The 18,116-nt window shown below is 43.2% G+C and overlaps 1 protein-coding gene across 6 annotated transcripts in view; it reads left to right on the forward strand.

The window, feature by feature from the left end:
• The first annotated feature begins 1,181 nt into the window (after nt 1-1,181).
• Rabex-5 (Rabaptin-5-associated exchange factor for Rab5) overlaps nt 1,182-18,116 on the forward strand; it is a 31,505-nt gene continuing 14,570 nt past the window's right edge. Inside the window, exons 1-3 of one of the 6 annotated variants that reach the window (XM_084597754.1) lie at nt 1,201-1,338; nt 1,456-1,617; nt 4,503-4,763. In XM_084597754.1, the coding sequence (XP_084453880.1) occupies nt 1,589-1,617; nt 4,503-4,763 (290 nt within the window). In that variant the 5' untranslated portion in view covers nt 1,201-1,338; nt 1,456-1,588. Of the gene's footprint in view, nt 1,339-1,455; nt 1,618-1,737; nt 1,922-2,338; nt 2,759-2,782; nt 2,932-4,502; nt 4,764-10,379; nt 10,700-18,116 lie in introns of those variants that run through there. The other 5 variants (XM_084597755.1, XM_084597757.1, XM_084597756.1 and 2 more) reach the window with 5 other exon arrangements.

Genomic DNA, 18,116 nt, shown 5'->3' on the forward strand with positions numbered 1-18,116 from the left:
GTTTTCTTGATGTGCGCCGCGACCACAGAAGCCCCTTTCAAGACGTTCCCTTTCTACTCCATCTCTGGGTGCACCAAAGTCGGCGCCACGTAATAACAGTGACCACGCCTTTGCTAAAATATGTCCTGTCACGTGACTGCCACGTGGGACAGTCTCTATCTCTTATTTTTGGCTAGAGGCTAAATTTCAAAGCTGTCTTATGACGCTCCTTGCTACACTTGTTGGCTTGCGTCTCCACCATTCCTCAAATCGCAAAGAGGACACCAAGCCATCCGCATACCGCGCGCGCCGTGCGTGGCTTTATCACATCTGCAAGGAGTCGGCCCTTCTGCGACATGCGCATTGTCACATGTGTGTGTTCGACAAACAACTCCAGCGCGAGCTTGATTATTCGGAATGGTGTCTTATCAATCGGCCAACAACTATATATCTCGATCAAAGGCACGCTCTTGACGGACATGATTCTTGGAATGTTGCTTCTTTTTTTATATTCACGCACATATAACTTTATAGTTCGACCTTTTCAACGTCGTGAACCTTAAAGAAGCACCTTGCTTTCAATTACGCGTTTACTTTATTCGACAATTAAGAAATCAAGCCCTTCATTGTAGTATGTCGGTATGTCTCCATCGATCCATTTTTTTCTTTGTATATGTTGAAAAACAATGATCCATGTGAAAAAAAGGAAAACATGCGCCTTCCTGGCGGAGGCTCATATAAACATTTTACCTGAATGACTTGCACAATTATTTTTGGTTTAGGTCTTTCTGCAGCGAGTATAAAACCTCTTCTTCAGAGGTCGTGTGGCAGCTGTTAAATACAGTCAATAGACTGTAGTGAAATATGCAGCGTGGGACGCAAAGCTTTCCTTAAATAGTTCACCGGAAATAAGCCGGAAAAGTAAAGTAGAGCAAGGGCAAAGTAATCGACGTCGACACACAAAAGGCATGCATGCAAGTGCCGGTTGTCTGCAGAAAACAGGCAGACGTACGTGGGCTCATTCGTACTTCCTGTTCTTGGTTTACTTGTGAAATACTCATTGAAAATGAAGTATTATCATACATTGTATCAAACTGACATCTATTTTACATATTCGAACAGAACGACTCGCCCACATTGCGTCTTCGCTAATCGCGGCGTCAAAAACACGGCCTCCTGGCAACAAGGAAGAAATGCATTCGTTTTCCTGAGTTTGGCGAAGCAAGGCCAAGCCAATCCAATCCGAATATGTAATCTGTCGTCCTTACATTCTTTCTGTACCGTGTTATCTTTTAATTGGAACTGATTTGTTGGTGTGCAGCGATGGTCGTCGGCGTTGCCTCTGCCATCGCCTTTCAGGTAAATCACTAAACTAGCCATTTCTTGATTTACGCCTTGTCTGGATTGGCTCCGAGTCGCCATTCCTTTAGTGACACTTTGCCTTGCTTTCATTTCGTTCCTAAACTGCGCTTACAGGGGCGCTTTTGTTCAGACCGAGTGCCGGTTTGTACCGATCCCTGTACGCCCACAACTGTTGGATGCGCCATCGTTTGTTGCGTGATGCTTGCCGTCGGCGTGCCTGTCGCAAGAGCACGTTGGGTTTCATGAGATGATTCAGTTTCCGAGGGAGCCTCCCCGGTGAGTGCGAAGGCTTTCCATGAGCAGCTGCCTCAGTTAGTGTGCGCGTTTTCCTGAGCGCGCTCGGCGTTGGATAACAGGTGCGCCCCGAAGAAGCACGTGCAGCGCATCCGTGGTGAAGCTAGTTTCGTTTATTCGTCGGAATGCGACTGGCGTAAGCCACTCGGCTGCATGCGCCCTACCTGTCAGGCATACGTTGTACTACGTGCGCACTTTCGGTGTGATTTAAATAGACGCGTCTTTCCGTTAGCTGTGGCTGCTGGCGTCTTTTCCCAAGGCAAATTGCTGGATGCGCCAAGTGAAGGTGTTGTGCTTTTGCTGCCGTTTGGTATTGTTCGAGTGCTTCGATCTTTACGCTGGTTTGTATCTGTCCGCACCGCTGAAGAACAATATCTTTTGTATACTCCGTTGGGCGTGGTTCTGAGCCGATCCGTGTCTCGCTGAAACGTAGCTGCTGCCGCGCCCCTATACATCATTGTGTCGTCGCGGTGCACGCTTCGCACCTGAGCTAGCCCCACGCGAGCTCCGAAACCGCTGCGTCTCGGGTCGCGCGTCCTTGGGTCTCGCCACGTGAGGAGCTAGCCGCTGCGCGGGGGATGCCCTTCGTCACAAGAGTGGGCCCTGAGGAAATTGCGTTGCTTCCGCCTTTCGGGCATGCGCCGCCGCCGCCGCGAGTTAGCTGTCACCCTGTATTATCGCTGTTGATAAGACACAGATACTCTGCGCATTTTGGAGAGGAGGACAAGTTCACGCTGCAGTCTTCGACAGTCTCGCTAGTGTCACTGAAGTTTCGTTTGCATGGCTTGGCTTACGATCTTGCTTGTGCTTTTGCGAAAGGCGAAAACCGTCTCCTTGTTCCATGTAACTTTCGCCTCAGGTTTCTCATAGAACGACGTTGAGATCCCTTCTGCCGCTGACGCCTGGCAGCGTTGCCGAAATCGCGACTTGTCTGCGGGTTTGACTTCCTTCCGCGCTGGACGCATTTCAAGGCTGCCGATTCCTCGAAGGCGCGCGTGGCTCGACGGGGGAAGCCCTCGATCACGAGTCTGCCGCCTCTGAGGATGTTGCGTGGCTACTTCCCGTCTTCCGGGCTTCCTTTTTGTCACGAGTGATTATACAATCAACTCGAGGAAGGAAAGAGGTACTGGGAACCTTGCTGAAAGTCAGCACCTCTGAGAGATGCAGGGCCTTCTCTTTTAAGGAGACGAAGTTTTAATCTCCGCGCAGTTGCTGTGTGTTCAGCGGGGAGTAAAGATGTCGCATGGCGTTCTTTTTGCATGTGCAACGCATTGATTTACAAGCCGAGTACTTTGGGTATGTTGGCCTCCATGGATTTAATCACTCGCTTTAATGCATGCCAATGTTTTGCATTACAGTGCAGAGTACGGAGTGATTAAAAGTAGTTGCAGCAAAGCAGTGAGTTCTTACTTATGCAAACCTGCTCAGTTTTTATACAGTTCAGACAGGAAGTTATTGGTTAGGTTTGCACTGAATTTGTCTTTGTCTTATTTCATAAATGTTGCATTTGTTGCAAATGTCACAGGGGCATAAAACACCTTTTAATTTTCTCTCCCTTTCTTGCTCTTTGTCCCATGCAGCGAAGGATCATTACATAAAACGTTTATATGCACTTCATTTTCATGTTCATGTATTTTGTGCTTCCAAAATTCTAAGCCTTTTAATCTGACTCCTCTCGTAGGGCACATGCAGCATCAGTGATGCAAATCAATTATATGATGCTATATACATAGCATATTTTGTTGCAGTCATTGTTTGCTCGCAACAGCTATAATTTCTAGTTACTAACTGATTGAACAAAAGTATACAGCAACAAGTTATCTTTGCTCATTTCTTCTAAATGATGTTCGTAAATAGGCAACAGCATGGTGCATTGGGTTGCCATATTAGTTGTTTGTGTGCATGGTGCAAACAATTATCTTTCTCTAAACTGCCGTAGTGGCACAAACAGATGTGACATGGACAGGCAGGACCGTAGTGCTCGTGTGTTGAGATAAACAAGTAACATTTTATACATACAAGCAGTACTTGTCAGCTGATACCAAGCATTTGCAGTGCTGATGGGATTGAGGGTTGGTGCATGAGGCTCGACCTGGATGTAAACAGCATTTGTTATTTCATGCATGCTGCTAGATTGTGCTTGATGGCTTTGATGTTTGCCTCGTATTCTCTTAGTAATGTTCAAAAAGTACACTGAGACTCTTCATACAGGGCGTAAACAGCATTTGTTACTTCATGCATGCTACCAGATTGGGCTTGATAGCTTTGACATTTGCCCAATATTTTCTTAGCAGTGTTGAAAAGTACCTGCTAATGTGCTGGCGAAAGTAAGCAGTGCACTTAAAGAAATTTAGAATGGTGTCATTGCTACTTTTATACTAGGATCTTCAAGGTATACAAAATCGGTAATGCTGTACTAATACATCTGTACGCAAAGGAAAATTATGCTATGACCTAGTTTTTCAATTACCTGAACTATCCGTTTGATGAAAACTTGATGGGATCAACCAAAAAGCAAAAGCAGTGAACTATCTGCTCAGTAATGGCTATGCTTTTTTTTTTTTTCTTATATTGGACCTGCAACGTTTTCTTGTTCAACAAGTAACATGCCAACTGACTGCCATTTCACATTGCTGTTCTTTGTACCAATGCTCAATCAGTGGTTTCATTTTAAAAGTGATATTAAAGAAAGTAGAAGGAATCAGTGCACTTAAACAAGACCTGCCTTTGATATTCCTATCTACAATAAGCTTCCGTTCGTGCCATTATTCTGTCTAACCTTTTGCAGCGGCTTTGCGAAGATACGGTGTAGCACTGGGGACCTGTCACACTAACAATCACTCTATCTGCTTTTGTTTTTTGCACAGGTCTGAGAGACGTACTAGTGCCAAAGTGTTGAGTGGTGTTGTGAAGTGCGTCCCGAAGCCTGCAACGGCCATGGCCGAGTCTAGGAAACTGGGCAGCCTGCTTCATGAGATGAACCGTGACCTCAAGTGTCGCCAGGGGTGCAGCTTCTATGGGAACCCAGAGTGGGATGGCTACTGCTCGCAGTGCTACAAGGAGCTTAAGGCAGCCCAGGCAGCAGCGGCATCTCCTGCCAGCCCACTTGGAACCCAGCCGGCACGGCGGTGAGTGGAAGCCTGTTTCCTTGTCACAAGCGGAGAATGCATCAAGATCAGGTAGCCTCACACCAGGAAGAGGCACAATGAGGGTCGCGCACCAGCAGCACCTGGCAGTGCAGAAAGAAAGCTTCCCATTTGAGTAGTATCAATGAAACTTAAGCTTGCACCTAGGTGCATACAATTTTATTAAGTCTCTTGCAGCAATAGTTAGTATCCTAGTAGGCACAGCAAACAAGCAGGGTACAATTGTTTTTCCTGCCAACAACATGCTTTCCTTGAACCATTCGGTCCTTTGTTATTGTGCTCCAAGATATATTTCTTATTAATGCAATAGCATTAATAGCATTATAGAGGTCGGGGCATGTGAAAGGATCACTGTCGGCCAAACACGACCAGTGCTCACGAGCATTTGTTAAAAATATTAAATAAGTAAATTATCAGCCCCTCCAAAAGCTTCTAATTCTGGCTCGAATACTGACAAAGACCACTTCTATGAATATCTTCTACTAGAATATTACCGCAAGTGCCGTTTCAGGGCCGCTTTAAAGGTGTGCCAAGCTCAAGGGCACCTCATTTCTGTTTTGACATGTGTGTCCTGTTCTAACACTTTGACGTGGCCATCGAAAAGTGAAGTAATTTTGTGCCTTTTTCTGCTTTGTGCTACAAGAACCAGCATGGAGGAAAAGAAAGCTAATGCATGTGCTGCTCCAGTGGCAGCACAGCTAGAGGTAGACACTAGAGAGTGGCTCACAAAACTTTGTTTAGGCTTGCCCTCGTTTTCTCTTCTTGGTCTGTCTTTCCCCTGTTTGACACCGTGTTTCACCAGGCAGCATGCCAACAGGGGACGATGAAAGTATTTCATACTTAATTCTTTATCCACCAACTTATAAGTAGTCAATTATTTTTTCTGTGCAACTCTGAATTAAAATATGTTTCATCATTTGTTTTTGATTGCAATTAGCACACGAAAAATTATAAAATGCTGCTTTTTAACCCTTTGACTGTTATTGCTGTACGGGTACTGTGGCCGCATTATGTCCCGCGGCATTTTTGCTGTTCGGCCGTTTTTTGCAATCGCAGACAGAAATATTTGATACGAGGGGTGAATTTTTTTTCTTCATGCGTGCTATAGTAACTGTTCACAACATACTGAAATTTCAGGCATTTATTTTACCAAATACACTGTAACACACTGACGGTTTCATAATGTTTTTCGTCTTAACACAAACAAGTTTGCATGATCAGTAGTCAAAATTTTTCGTGGTAGATTACTATCCACATTGTTGCTCAAAGCCCTGCTAAGCAGTCCTTATCCCACATTGTTACCATAGGGAGCACTAGTTGTCATCTGAAACAATATCCAGTTAGAAAATGAAGTCAGTCTCTTTTCAACCCTAAGTCAATATCATGAACAGTGCTGCCATCAAAAGTGCTCCAAGAACCACCTTATTTTTTTTCTTGAAACATCGTCGTTACCGACATACTTGTTTAGCGTTATTATAAAATGACTGTTGCTGGGCTTAAAACATGCGTAAAAGGTGAAAAATGCGGGTCAACATTTCAACAATGGCTACCGTAACTCAATTAACCTCTTTTTGGGTAGCGGAGGCAGCGCAACACCGGAGCGAACGAGCCTGATTTATCCTTGGTAATATTGGTACAAACTCCTAGAACGAGTACAGCTCAGGGTTGGCAGTTAAAGGGTTAATATTGTAGCATAGTTGCTACTACATCCTTCACCAGGGCTATTGTAGTTGCTTCTGTCACAGCTTCCCCTGAACTTCCCGCATTGTCAGTACAACTTTTTCTTTTTATTCGCATTTTGAGGTACATTTTTCAGTCGCCTAGTTGTCATGAGTCATCAGCTGGCCATCTGGTGGCATTTTATTTTGACTCAACAAATGCTCTGCTGACACGACGCGAAGCTTGAAGTGTGGTGAGGCTCAGAAACGAACTTCACTTTTCGGTGGCCACGTCAAAGTGCCAGAACAGGAGACACATATCGAAGCAGAAATGAGGCGCCCTTGAGCTTGGCACACCTTTAAAGCGGCCTTGAAACGGAAATTGCGGTAATATTTTAGTAGAAGAAATCCATAGAAGTGGTCTTTGTCAGTATTCGAGCCAGAAAACAAGACAAGATGTGCAAGAATAATTTGAATGCCCTTAAAACTGTGGCCTTTACTCTTTTTGACTCTGGCTATTGCATGTGTCCCTTTGATCCCTTGCATGTGTGAACACACAACATTGCACGATTGTCACTCAGACTGATGTGCATCATTATCTTTTTTTGTTTTGTTTTTTTGTTTTCTTAAGGTCTTGAGCATGCTGAGCTTTCAATGTTCGAGCCAGCTTGTTGCGATTTATGCGACGTGCTGTGCATTGGTAGGCATCACTTTTTCCTTGGGTTCATGAGCCTCAAGTCAAGCGAGTACATCTGCTTTGCATGGCTGCTTCTGTCTTTATTTTATTGCACCTTTTGTTGCCCTCTCCTCTGTGTGTCCACCTTTGACCTACGAAGGCATCGCAGTCACACCAAATGGCATTGCAAGCTCCACTGCTGTGCAGCCATTGTTTCCAGCTCAGCGTCAGAACTTTTTTGCTTGGGCAGCTGTTTTATGGTTAAATTGTTGTTGTACTTGATTTTTCATGGTTTTATGGCTATATTCATCATCTTCTGATTCAGTTTATTTCCTATGACAAGCTTTCCCTAACTCATGTGCAGCATTTTCTTGGGGTAAAGAAAATTAATCTGGAAACTGGCAATTTCACTCGTATGTTCCTAATGTAAGGATGCTTCATGGAGGAATGTATTGGTTGCTGTACATTAAAAGAAAAATCAAACAGCACGTTTTTTTTTTTCTGCAAATATCAATGCTTTACTCCCATTGTTTTTAAGAGTTAACCCTGCCACTATGGTCTTGTGTTCCTAAGCAAGGGCAGTTTTTCATTTATTGTCTTCCACTGATACGGATGTCATCCTAATTGAATTTTCAGCTTTTTGTTTCATGGAAAACAGCATGCATGCAGGTACTCTTGTGTCCACATGAAAAAGCTTTTCATTGACAGACGAGATTGATGATAATGATTTTATGGCCCTTTGCTGTTTGAAAGGGTGTATTTCTCTCCTTGCACATGTTTGCGGTGCTCACAAAGCTGCTGATGTCTGCGGATTTTATGAGTTGGGGATATTTTCTATTCAACATTTCTGTCTTCCTTGAACTTGACTCCTTTCTGTGTTTCACTTCCAGTAAATTGCCTGCTGTTTTAGTACATCCAGGGTTCTTGCATACTTTCAAACAATGGGCTAATAAGGAAATAACACTAGCGACTTTGAAAGTCGATCTTGTGCGAGTCGCAAGGCTCAGAAATGGTCTGCTGATTGGGAGACAAAAAATAAGGAAACTGAATTCTCCCCTTACCTCCATCCCTGTTCCTCACCCATTCTGGGGAGCCTGAAAAGTATTGTGCCCAGTGTGCTTGTGGTTCTGTATTATACATGCGCAATTGTAATTTCATACTGCTTGCTTAATTGTTGACCCGGTCTGACTAGTCCTGGCTTGAATAGTAGTTCAAATAAGCTTGTGAGGTGCGATTCATATTTATTCATACTATATATAATGAGTATCCATAGGCAGTTGGCACATGACACTTTTGAGCTAGTTTCTTGTAGCAGACTTGGAAGCATGTTAAAACACCTGTGTTTGCATTTCTGGCCATTCTTATTGTTCTTTCACTGTGGTATATTGCAGTGTTGCTTCTCTTGTCAGCGCGGGTCAAATAAGCTTGTGAGGAGTGATTCATATTTATTCATACTATAAGTAGCATCCACAAGCGGCTGGAACATGACACTTTTGAGCTAGTTTCTTGTAGCAGACTTGGAGGCATGTTAAAACACCTGCATTTGCATTTCTGGCCGTTCTTATCTTATGTTTTTTTCACTCTAGCATATTGCCATGTGGCGTGTCTTGTAAGCACGGCTTAGGAACAGAAATGCTTAGAGGCATATTTTTCTGCTTTCATGGTTGAAGCACAATGCGCTCTTCACATCCTGTTTTGCTTACTTCGCAGCTGTCTGGACAGGACATGAAATAGATGTGGCTGGCATGCGCTTTCAAGAAATGCAGTTGCACATTGTAAATGTAGAGCGAGGTTGTGACATAGCAGCAGTAAGCCAGTCATCACTATGAACAAAAAGCCGATGCTCTTTGCCTTCACAGCTTGTCATTTCCTGTTGAGATCCTTCGTCGAGAAGGTTCAACGGCCATGTATACTTAGTTGGTTGTAAAATATACAGTTGCGAGCCTAACAGACATGAACAGATGGGTGGTTCTTGCACCTTTCCGGTTCAGTGAGCTGTTCTTATGAGTTTTTTCTTGCCCTAGTCAGTAAACAGGAAAGGCAGTGACCGGTAGAAATGGAGCCTCAGATGACTAGTCTCCAAGGTGATAAAAACTGCAATGAGAGTTGAAAATGCAATATTATATGGTGCATTCTGCTATGACTCAGAATATATGGTTCCATCAAGTCCATGATGCTGATCCTGGCTGCAGTATTAACATGTACTGTGGCATGCGGACAAACATGTTAACGAACACTTCTTTAACAAACCATGCACAGCTGTCGTTCTTACTCTTGCACAAACTTTCTGTACAGACCAAGGAGAAATACTTGGAATGCAACGCTCAAGTCGTATTGCATCATGCTGTCTTGAAGGATAATTTCAAACCTTTAGCTCTGCATCTATTTTGTCTCAAAGCTGCAAGGAAAAGCTACGAGTCTTTTTTACTATCCACAGAATGTACTGTTCTGCTTTCTCGTTGAACTGCCTCCTAGATTAGGTTGGCCTTACTTCACATTGCTCAGCCTTTGGCTGGTCTTCTTGTGCACAGTAGTGTACTGCATGTAGTGGCCATCTTGCTCCCGTATTAAAACATATCCTGCGATCCTCACCACTTGTTCTCTCGTGACAGATGGGTCCATTGTTCCAACTTACATTCCTTGTGCGCTGGGGGTGGTTGTGTTTTGTTATTTCTGGCGAAGGCTCGGCAGTGTATGCCACATTTCCTTCACAACCATTTAGCACCTGGCTATTACATGTAGCCCTTGCCACTTATTTAGTCAGCCCTTTAGTTTTGTTTACTTACCTACTTCTGTAAAATGTAGCAAAGATGAAAAGGGCACACAGTGACCCTTTGGTCTAGCCCATCTCCTGTGGCTGTCGTTCATCTTCTAACAAATGTCCATCTGCAGAATGCAGGAGGCCTCTGCCATCTCCACACATTCTTCTTCCATTTCTGTACTACCTTCGTCTTCAAGTGTAAAGAGCCAAAGTGGAATTTTTATTGCCAATCAATGCTTACTTAGCAAGCATATTTGTACATGCCGTCAAGCTCTTAAAATGTCTCTAAGAGTTGGGGACAAGAGCCGTAGCAGCTGTGGCCGTCGTGATGCAACAGCTGTGAGCAAAGCTGTCCTAGCAACAGCATGTTACAAGTGCCTCTCTCCTCCTCCCCCATTTGCCTCCTCGTCTTTCCCTCTCGCTTTTATTTCTTTCCTCCCTCTCTCCCGAGCACAGCAGCTGTCGCTTTCTGTGCATAAAGCATACGGCTGCAGTCGGGGGCTGGCTTCATGGAACTGGCGGGGTTTGCTGCTGTAGCATTGACGATCTCTGTGCAAAAAGCCAGCAGCGCCGCTTGCATTGTTCAACTACCAGCGTGTCGCGCATTTAGGCGACCGTCGCAGCCGTGCGTGCCTGCCTGCAGACAGATGAGACACACGAGCGTGTGAAGTCGTGTCACTGTGAGCTGTCACCTTTCGATGTGCACGGCTTTGAAGGGCCTCGTTTCTTCTCTCGTTCTGTTTGATGTTGGTACCAAGCTGGCGTCTGTTGGGCTAGTAAGTGACAGTGCGGAGGTCAGAGGAGGCTACTCATTCTCTTCCTGGTGAGTGCCCTTAGCGCTTATCTGCTCATCTTAAGGTCTGCTCTAAAAATAAAAATGTATTTTTCGCCAGTTCGGTCTTTCATCATAACAGTGTTGTGATGGGTTTCAAAGTGTGATTTTGCCGTGAGAGATGACACCGTGTCAAAATACCCCCATTCAGATTTTAATGAAACTAGAGCCCTGTAGTGTGGCATATCTATCTCGGAGCTCAGTGCATGAAAATACAGCAGTTAGTTAATTTGTGTGGAAGTCGAGATGTTACGGTGCTTCGTTTTGATTCGTAAAGTAGCTTGTTCCCTGAAACTCTGGTTCGGTCCTCTGTTGTTGAAGCTTTCTTGCAGCACTTATGTGCTTCAGTTTACAAACAGCACAGTTAGTCATCATACTTGCCTAGCTTGTGAACAGAAAAGCAGCCTCAAGTAAAAGAGGGAACCGATCACTGGCAATATACAAACGACTTGGGTGGAAGAATGTGAACAAACAAAAAATGCTTTCGATGTGAGCAGAACACAATATATTTGGGATTTGCTACTTGCATGCAGCCCACTGCATGCAAGGATCGAGGAACTACTTTCTTTTTTTTTTTTCTTCTTTTTTTTCACTCGCCTAAACATTCCGATTGCCTGCTGGTAGCGTGCTGTGTAGCAGCTTGGTTGTTTCATTGAATAAAATGCTGCCACAGGCTGCAAATGAGTATTTGTAAAGGATTGTCCATTGAGGATCGTCTCTTAGCACCCTTGTGGTCCCACCTTTCCTTCTTTTTCCTTAAGCACAATTTATCTTCTCGGCACCTCCTTGTGTGTGCATTACTTGCATATTTTTTTCCCTCTCTGCTAGCATAGGCATTGATTACGAAAAAGCATTTGATTCAGTTGAAACCTCGGCGGTGATGCAGGCATTGCGAAATCAGGGGGTAGACGAGCCGTACGTGAAAGTGCTGGAAGATATATATAGTGGCTGCACAGCAACCATAGTTCTGCATAAAGAAAGTAACAAAATTCCCATAAAGAAAGGTGTTAGGCAAGGAGACACAATCTCCCCAGTACTATTCACAGCTTGTTTAGAGGAAGTATTCAGAGACTTGGAATGGGAGCAGTTAGGGATAAGGGTAGATGGAGAATACCTCAGTAATCTGCGATTTGCTGATGACATTGCCTTGCTAAGCAACTCGGGGGATGAACTGCAAATAATGATTGATGACCTAGACAGGAAAAGTAGAAAGGTAGGCTTGAAAATCAATATGCAGAAGACTAAGGTAATGTTCAACAGCCTCGGGAAGGAACAGCAGTTTACATTAGGTAGCGAAATACTAGAAGTAGTAGGCAAATATGTCTTCTTAGGACAGGTAGTAACCGGAGATCCGGACCACGAAAAGGAAATAACAAGAAGAATACGATTGGGATGGAGCGCATTTGGCAAGCACTCGCAGATTATGACTAGCAGCTTACCGGTATCGCTCAAGAGGAAAGTATACAACAGTTGCATCTTGCCTGTACTCACCTATGGGGCTGAAACGTGGAGGCTAACCAAGAGAGTTCTACTTAAGTTGAGGACAACCCAGAGGGCTATGGAACGAAAAATGGTAAGGTTAACATTAAGAGATAGAAAGCGTGCAGAGTGGGTCAGAGAAATAACTCAAGTTACCGACATTCTAGTGGAAATTAAGAAGAAGAAATGGACATGGGCAGGACATGTAGTGCGAAGAGAGGATAACCGATGGTCGCTGAGGGTAACAAACTGGATTCCAAGGGAAGGAAAGCGTAGCAGGGGGCGGCAGAAAGTTAGGTGGGCGGATGAGATTAAGAAGTTCGCAGGGGTCAAGTGGATGCAGCTAGCACAGAACCGGATTAAGTGGAGAAATATGGGAGAGGCCTTCGCCCTGCAGTGGGTATAATCAGGCTGATGATGATGATGAGCATAGGCCTGTTGTGCTTTTTTTTTTATATATAACACATCATGGATGGAATTTTCTTTATGTACGACGTCATGACATCATTATTTGATACCTTTGCATGGTTCCTTGCCTGTTTCGCTTCGCATGAATTGTGCACCTTTCGGAAAGTTAAGCACCTCTTTCTTCATGGTATAGTTTTCTAATTTTGGTCAACCTTTCATAATTTCCTCCTTCACCTGATAGAAATCACACGTAAATTGTGAACCATAAAGAAAATGTTTTAACGTGGTCTATAAAGCATTGCTGAATGCTTCATCAAATAGTTCTGCTCAATATGTTTTTGTAGTTCTTGTCTTCTTTCGGTTTCCTGCTTAGGCGTGATAAAATCTGTGCATTTACCTCCAAATATAAACTGCACAGTTTTGTTTTGCTTTTTTTTTGTTGCCAAAATAAAACTGCATGTCAGCTTACTGTTTTGAATTAATCTGCAGAGCAGCAACACTTTTTCCTTGCATCATACTAGAGTTGCTGCATGCATATTGCAGATATGTGAACTGCACAAATGGCAGATGTGACTCATGCCAAGATGTCACTCAGGAACGGATGTTTTTTTCCGTCTGTGACATAAAAGGTCACATTTGAATTTTGCATTGCTATCACTCGTTTTTGCTAACCAAATATTCTGTAACAAATACTTAGCAGTATATTATACCAGACCATCTGCTGATGCAATTTTGTGTCCGAAAGGTCCATTGTAGTGTAATGCCAAGACACAGACCAAAACGCACGAACAACACTTTCAGTTGAACAAAAACAACCAATTTTATTGGATATGATAGCAAGTGATGGTAATTTGTCAACAAAGAATCTACATGCAAGCATGCTGTTGGCTTGGCAAAGGTATTACAAATCTTCCCCGAGCATTGCTAGAAACAAGTTTGATCAAAGTCTGAGTGCATTTTCACATAAGTGACATGCATTTTGCATTGCTTCACAGCAAAATTAACTTCCTCGATCATTGCTTTCCCATTTCTGCTCCATTCGTGCATGCATGTGTGTGTGCGTGTATTCGTGCGTGTGTGTGTGTGTTTGTGTGTGTCCTTTTATAGTAGCCACTATTTCTGATCAACATCAGCTATCCAGGCATTTTATCTTTCTCAGCTTTGAGTCATAATGTTAAGTTAGGTGTGATGTAACAGTTTTTTCTCTCGGCCAGTCCAACAGTTATATGGGTGTAAAATAGCTTTGGCTATTGGCTTAGAGTGGTTACATGTTGTAACCATCGCATCGAGAAAAATTAGTAATAAAAAATAATACTTGAAGGTTTACACAAAATTTTCGCACTTGTATAGCTGGTGAAAGGAAGCGCTGTGGTGAAGTCTGCATGTTCAGGTATCAGATATTCATTGGTAATTTATCCTGTCCAGTGGAAATCACTGAACTCTGATGTTTGGGTGGACACCACTGTTGTGCTGGCCTTTTTTTTCTAAATGTACAAAGTGTAAACAAAAATCTTTTCCGTTTAAATCTGGGCACCTGAAGTTGTTCCCATTGTGCAAAAACATCAGACTTCTAAAGAGAAGCTTTTGTTTCTTCTGCAGGCGTCTTGATTTTATGAGTGCTAACAGCACCTTCACACAATGGAACTTCTTAAATTTCTGAAAAACATAGCATGTTTTATGTTTGTGGCAGAAGTATTTACGAGATGGCGTGAACAGTGAAGCCCTTTGATTGCTGTGGCACAGTATTTAATGCTTGTACAGGATAGTGTTCAAGGACAGTGAATGTCTGCTGAAGCACTAGCTGTTGTTTCATAGCGTGCCTCAATAGCCAGTAATATTGAAACATGCATACATCCATCGGAGCTTTCACTTGCCGCTTAATATAAGAACTTGACCTCAGTTGAAAGAAGGAGGTCTTGGCATTTTATGCCCGTGTAAAAGTGTAGCAAACATAAAGGTCCACATTTTTATGACCTCTACACTAACATGGAAGAAATTTGTTTTGCAAGAATTATAAAGTTGCTTGACTAGTGGAAATGGAATATGTATTGCATCGAGTCCTGCCAAATAAAGATCCCAGTTACACTGATACCTAAAACATAAAAAAAAAGTGCACACTCACGGTGGAGAAATGCCAAGTGTTTTATTGCAGTTTTCATCATTGGTGCTTATCTGCAGACTGTTGGGTGGAGAAATATTTTTTTTGGAAATGCTAGTTGGGAGGTGGGGGTGAAGCCTCTGCGAGCTGTCGTGCCACATGAAATGTAACCTACTTTTTGTACTGGAGCATTTTCTGTACTAGTTAACAGCATTTTTATTGCTTAAAGCACTGTGCAGCCTAACATTTAACTGGATCACTGCATTTGCACTGTTGTACTTGCATTCATAGTGGAACCTGGCACTTAATTATCCTATCATACATACTCTCATTTTGTAGGCTACATATGCTAAGCCTAAGTTGCACAAAAATTGTGCTGTCGCTTCCACCTTCCATTCATTGTTGTGTCTGTTCTGGGAAGCTCAGCTGAAGAATTTCACCCCCTTATTTTTTTAACATTATGGTCTAACCATTTCTCTCAAGTATTTTTGCGATAAACGGCGTGGGCACAGGATGTCGTGGAAAAAGAAAACTCATCTCTGAAAAAAAGTTAAACCATGATGTGTTTCGTCTGTGACTGTAGTAAACCCTCATTCGCTGCTGTGGTAACTAAGTGAACCTATGCAAGGCTCAAGGTGCGAGCAGTAGTGTGAAAAGAGAGCACCACCTGCACATCTCGTCCATGCTGAGCAGTACCAGCACAGCTGCAGCAAGTGTACGCTATGGCGGACTGTTGGTTGGAAACGATGTCGCAGCTGTTAACTAGCAGCCACATAAGGTGCAGCCACCAAGTTTCCTGGTTGATGCGAGGAATGATAATAACAAATGCCCTGTGCTCACTTTTTTATGCACTATGTAGTTTTTGTGCACTCTGTTGCTTCAATTTCAGCTGAGAGGGTAGCTTCTGGCTTCAGTTATTTTTCATACCTGCCTAACTTGGCATATATACATATTTGATTGAAAGCTGCCGATTTATTTGCTTTGATTCAGCACTGAAACTACTTCAAAGTAACCATCCCTCTCTCTCTCTCTTCCTATGCTACAGTTAGTTCTGTACTATGCTGCTCGAATACCTTGATAGCACCACTGTTACTTTAAGCTCTGTTTTTTTTTTTTTTTTGTATTTGTTTTCCTCTTATTTATTCATCAATGATGGGTTGATGGCTCAGGCAGTGCAGCTAGCTTGGAAAGTGCAGCCAGAATGATGACATAACTGGGCACCTATCAAATGTATATGTGCCAAATGTAATGAATGGGCATGCTGCATACTTTTCTGGCCTCATGTCCTGAAGTTTTGTTTCTTGGAATTTTACTGTAAGAAACAAAACTTAGAACTGTAGAAACAAATGCACAAAGTGCTGTGATTGGCAATAGAACAAGCAGTCCGAGTATTGGCATGAAGTAAGGGGAAGAATATTTTACCGAGATAATGCATAGTCATTCATATCAAAAACAGAAAGACGTGTTTTCATTGACGTCAGAATGTCGTAACAATGCTCCAGAGGCTATCAGTTGTCCTACAGACGGGCCGAAGCATCGACAGACAGGACATGCTCTAGCGTCTGTAGCTGCCAGCCATGCCGCGTGTGTCGATTTCATTTCTCATCGAGGTTTCATTTCTCTTCTCTCTCTTTCTCGATTCCATGCCCACGCATATGGCGTGGGCCCCGGCTCTTATGCACAACCCGAAAAGCCAGATAAATTCACAGTTTTGAATTGGGTCTAGGACTTTTGAGCACTCAGTATCTTCTTGCTGCCTGATGTTGAGGCACGTAGATTACGTCCCCATTATTAATCACACACTGTTTAGGTTGAGCGGCTTAAGAAGCTTGTCATGCATGACCGGCGTGCTTGTGTGTAGTGGTGCGATCAGTGTTTGGCATATATTCCAGCAGTATAGTCTGTGTGCTGGGTGTATCAGTCAACATAACTGGTGCACTCAGTTCCGTTTTTAATACCTGCCTTTTGTAACACTCGCTCTTTTTGGGCTTTCTCTTAAGGTTACATGCCAGTGTTGTTTGCTTTCATTCTGTTATATAGTATTTATGATTAGTATGAGTTACATATGAGATACAGCACCATAACGCGAGCACTGCAGTGAGGTATTCGTCGCGATTACTTTTCCCCTGCACAATTTTCGACTCTTGTAATGTTTCTTTAGGCAATTTAGAATAAGAGGAAGCAAGTTTAAAACAAAGACATCGAAGCCACATTACACCGGTGTATCAAGCAGAGCTCAGCCTACTCCCTCGCGATATAGTTTTGTTTTCGCCCATTCAGTTCTGTGTAGTGACATCACTGCACGGATGGGATTGCACCAGCACTTAATTAAAAATCGCAATTCACATTAGCACGTAGACCATCATTTAGAAATTCCCTGAGGATTTCTGTGAGAACTTCCAATGCTAAGGGTTCAGATCAGTCAAGTGTTGATGTTCTGAGAAGAAAATATTGTTGCCAAATCCACTCCACTGTTTATCATTGAGATGCGACATTTATGAACCCATCGTAGGGCTGATAGTGGCAGACCCGATATGCAAGCGCTGAGTACTTCATCTTGCCAAGTCAGCAGCATTTGGAGAGAATTCCTCTGTCACTGCTGATCTCCTAGTGTTGCAAACGAATATGTAAGGGACGTTGCTGCTCTGATTTATGCGCAAGCTTCCACTCCTAGTCCGTGAGCTCTCTCATTGCATTTCACCAATGATGCATTATTAGTACCCGTTAAGAATATTTAAAGGCAAGAAATACTACCTTGGGTATTTATGGTGTCAAAGATATCATTCCTGAATTTTGTGGACTTTTCCTTCCGGAAGCACCACCCACCAGCCATCCAAGTCACCACCACCCTTGAACCTTCTCCACCCACCAGTAAAAGTATTGATTAAAGCAAAAGTATCAAAAGTGATCATTGAGAATTACTGCACCAACTGCCATGGCAGCTGCGTTTGGTCAGGCTTCATGGTTGTCCTGCCAATTCTCTTTTTGTACTGTTTTCACGATTACAGGAGCATAAAAGTCGCTTGCGGTTATTTCTCATTTGTGATTTTGCTGCAAGCTTTTTTCATGACAAGTCGTTTTGTAAAGGTGCTCACAGCATGGAGAAGCTCCTCAGACTGGAAACATGCGGCGAGGTTGAGCTTGAGGGCTTGACAAGAAATACTGTAATAGAATTTATTGATTAGAAAATTATCTACAAGATCAACTTCAGCCTATCTGTCCTAAGATGTGTTTTAAATTTGTTCAGCCTATCAGCTAGTAGTTGCCCCAAGGCTTTATTTCATGAAAGCACACAAGTGCTGATAATGAACCAGGAATTAGATGAATTTAAATGAGAAGGAATCTACCAGGAAGCAATTATTGAGTGCTCGAAAAGAAAAGTATTTTCAGAAACCACTCGTGGCACCTGTAGTCACCTGTGCA

The sequence above is a fragment of the Amblyomma maculatum genome, chromosome 3 (assembly GCF_055883805.1).
Source record: "Amblyomma maculatum isolate TAMU_Amacu chromosome 3, ASM5588380v1, whole genome shotgun sequence".
In the NCBI taxonomy this organism is placed as follows: Eukaryota; Metazoa; Arthropoda; class Arachnida; order Ixodida; family Ixodidae; genus Amblyomma; species Amblyomma maculatum.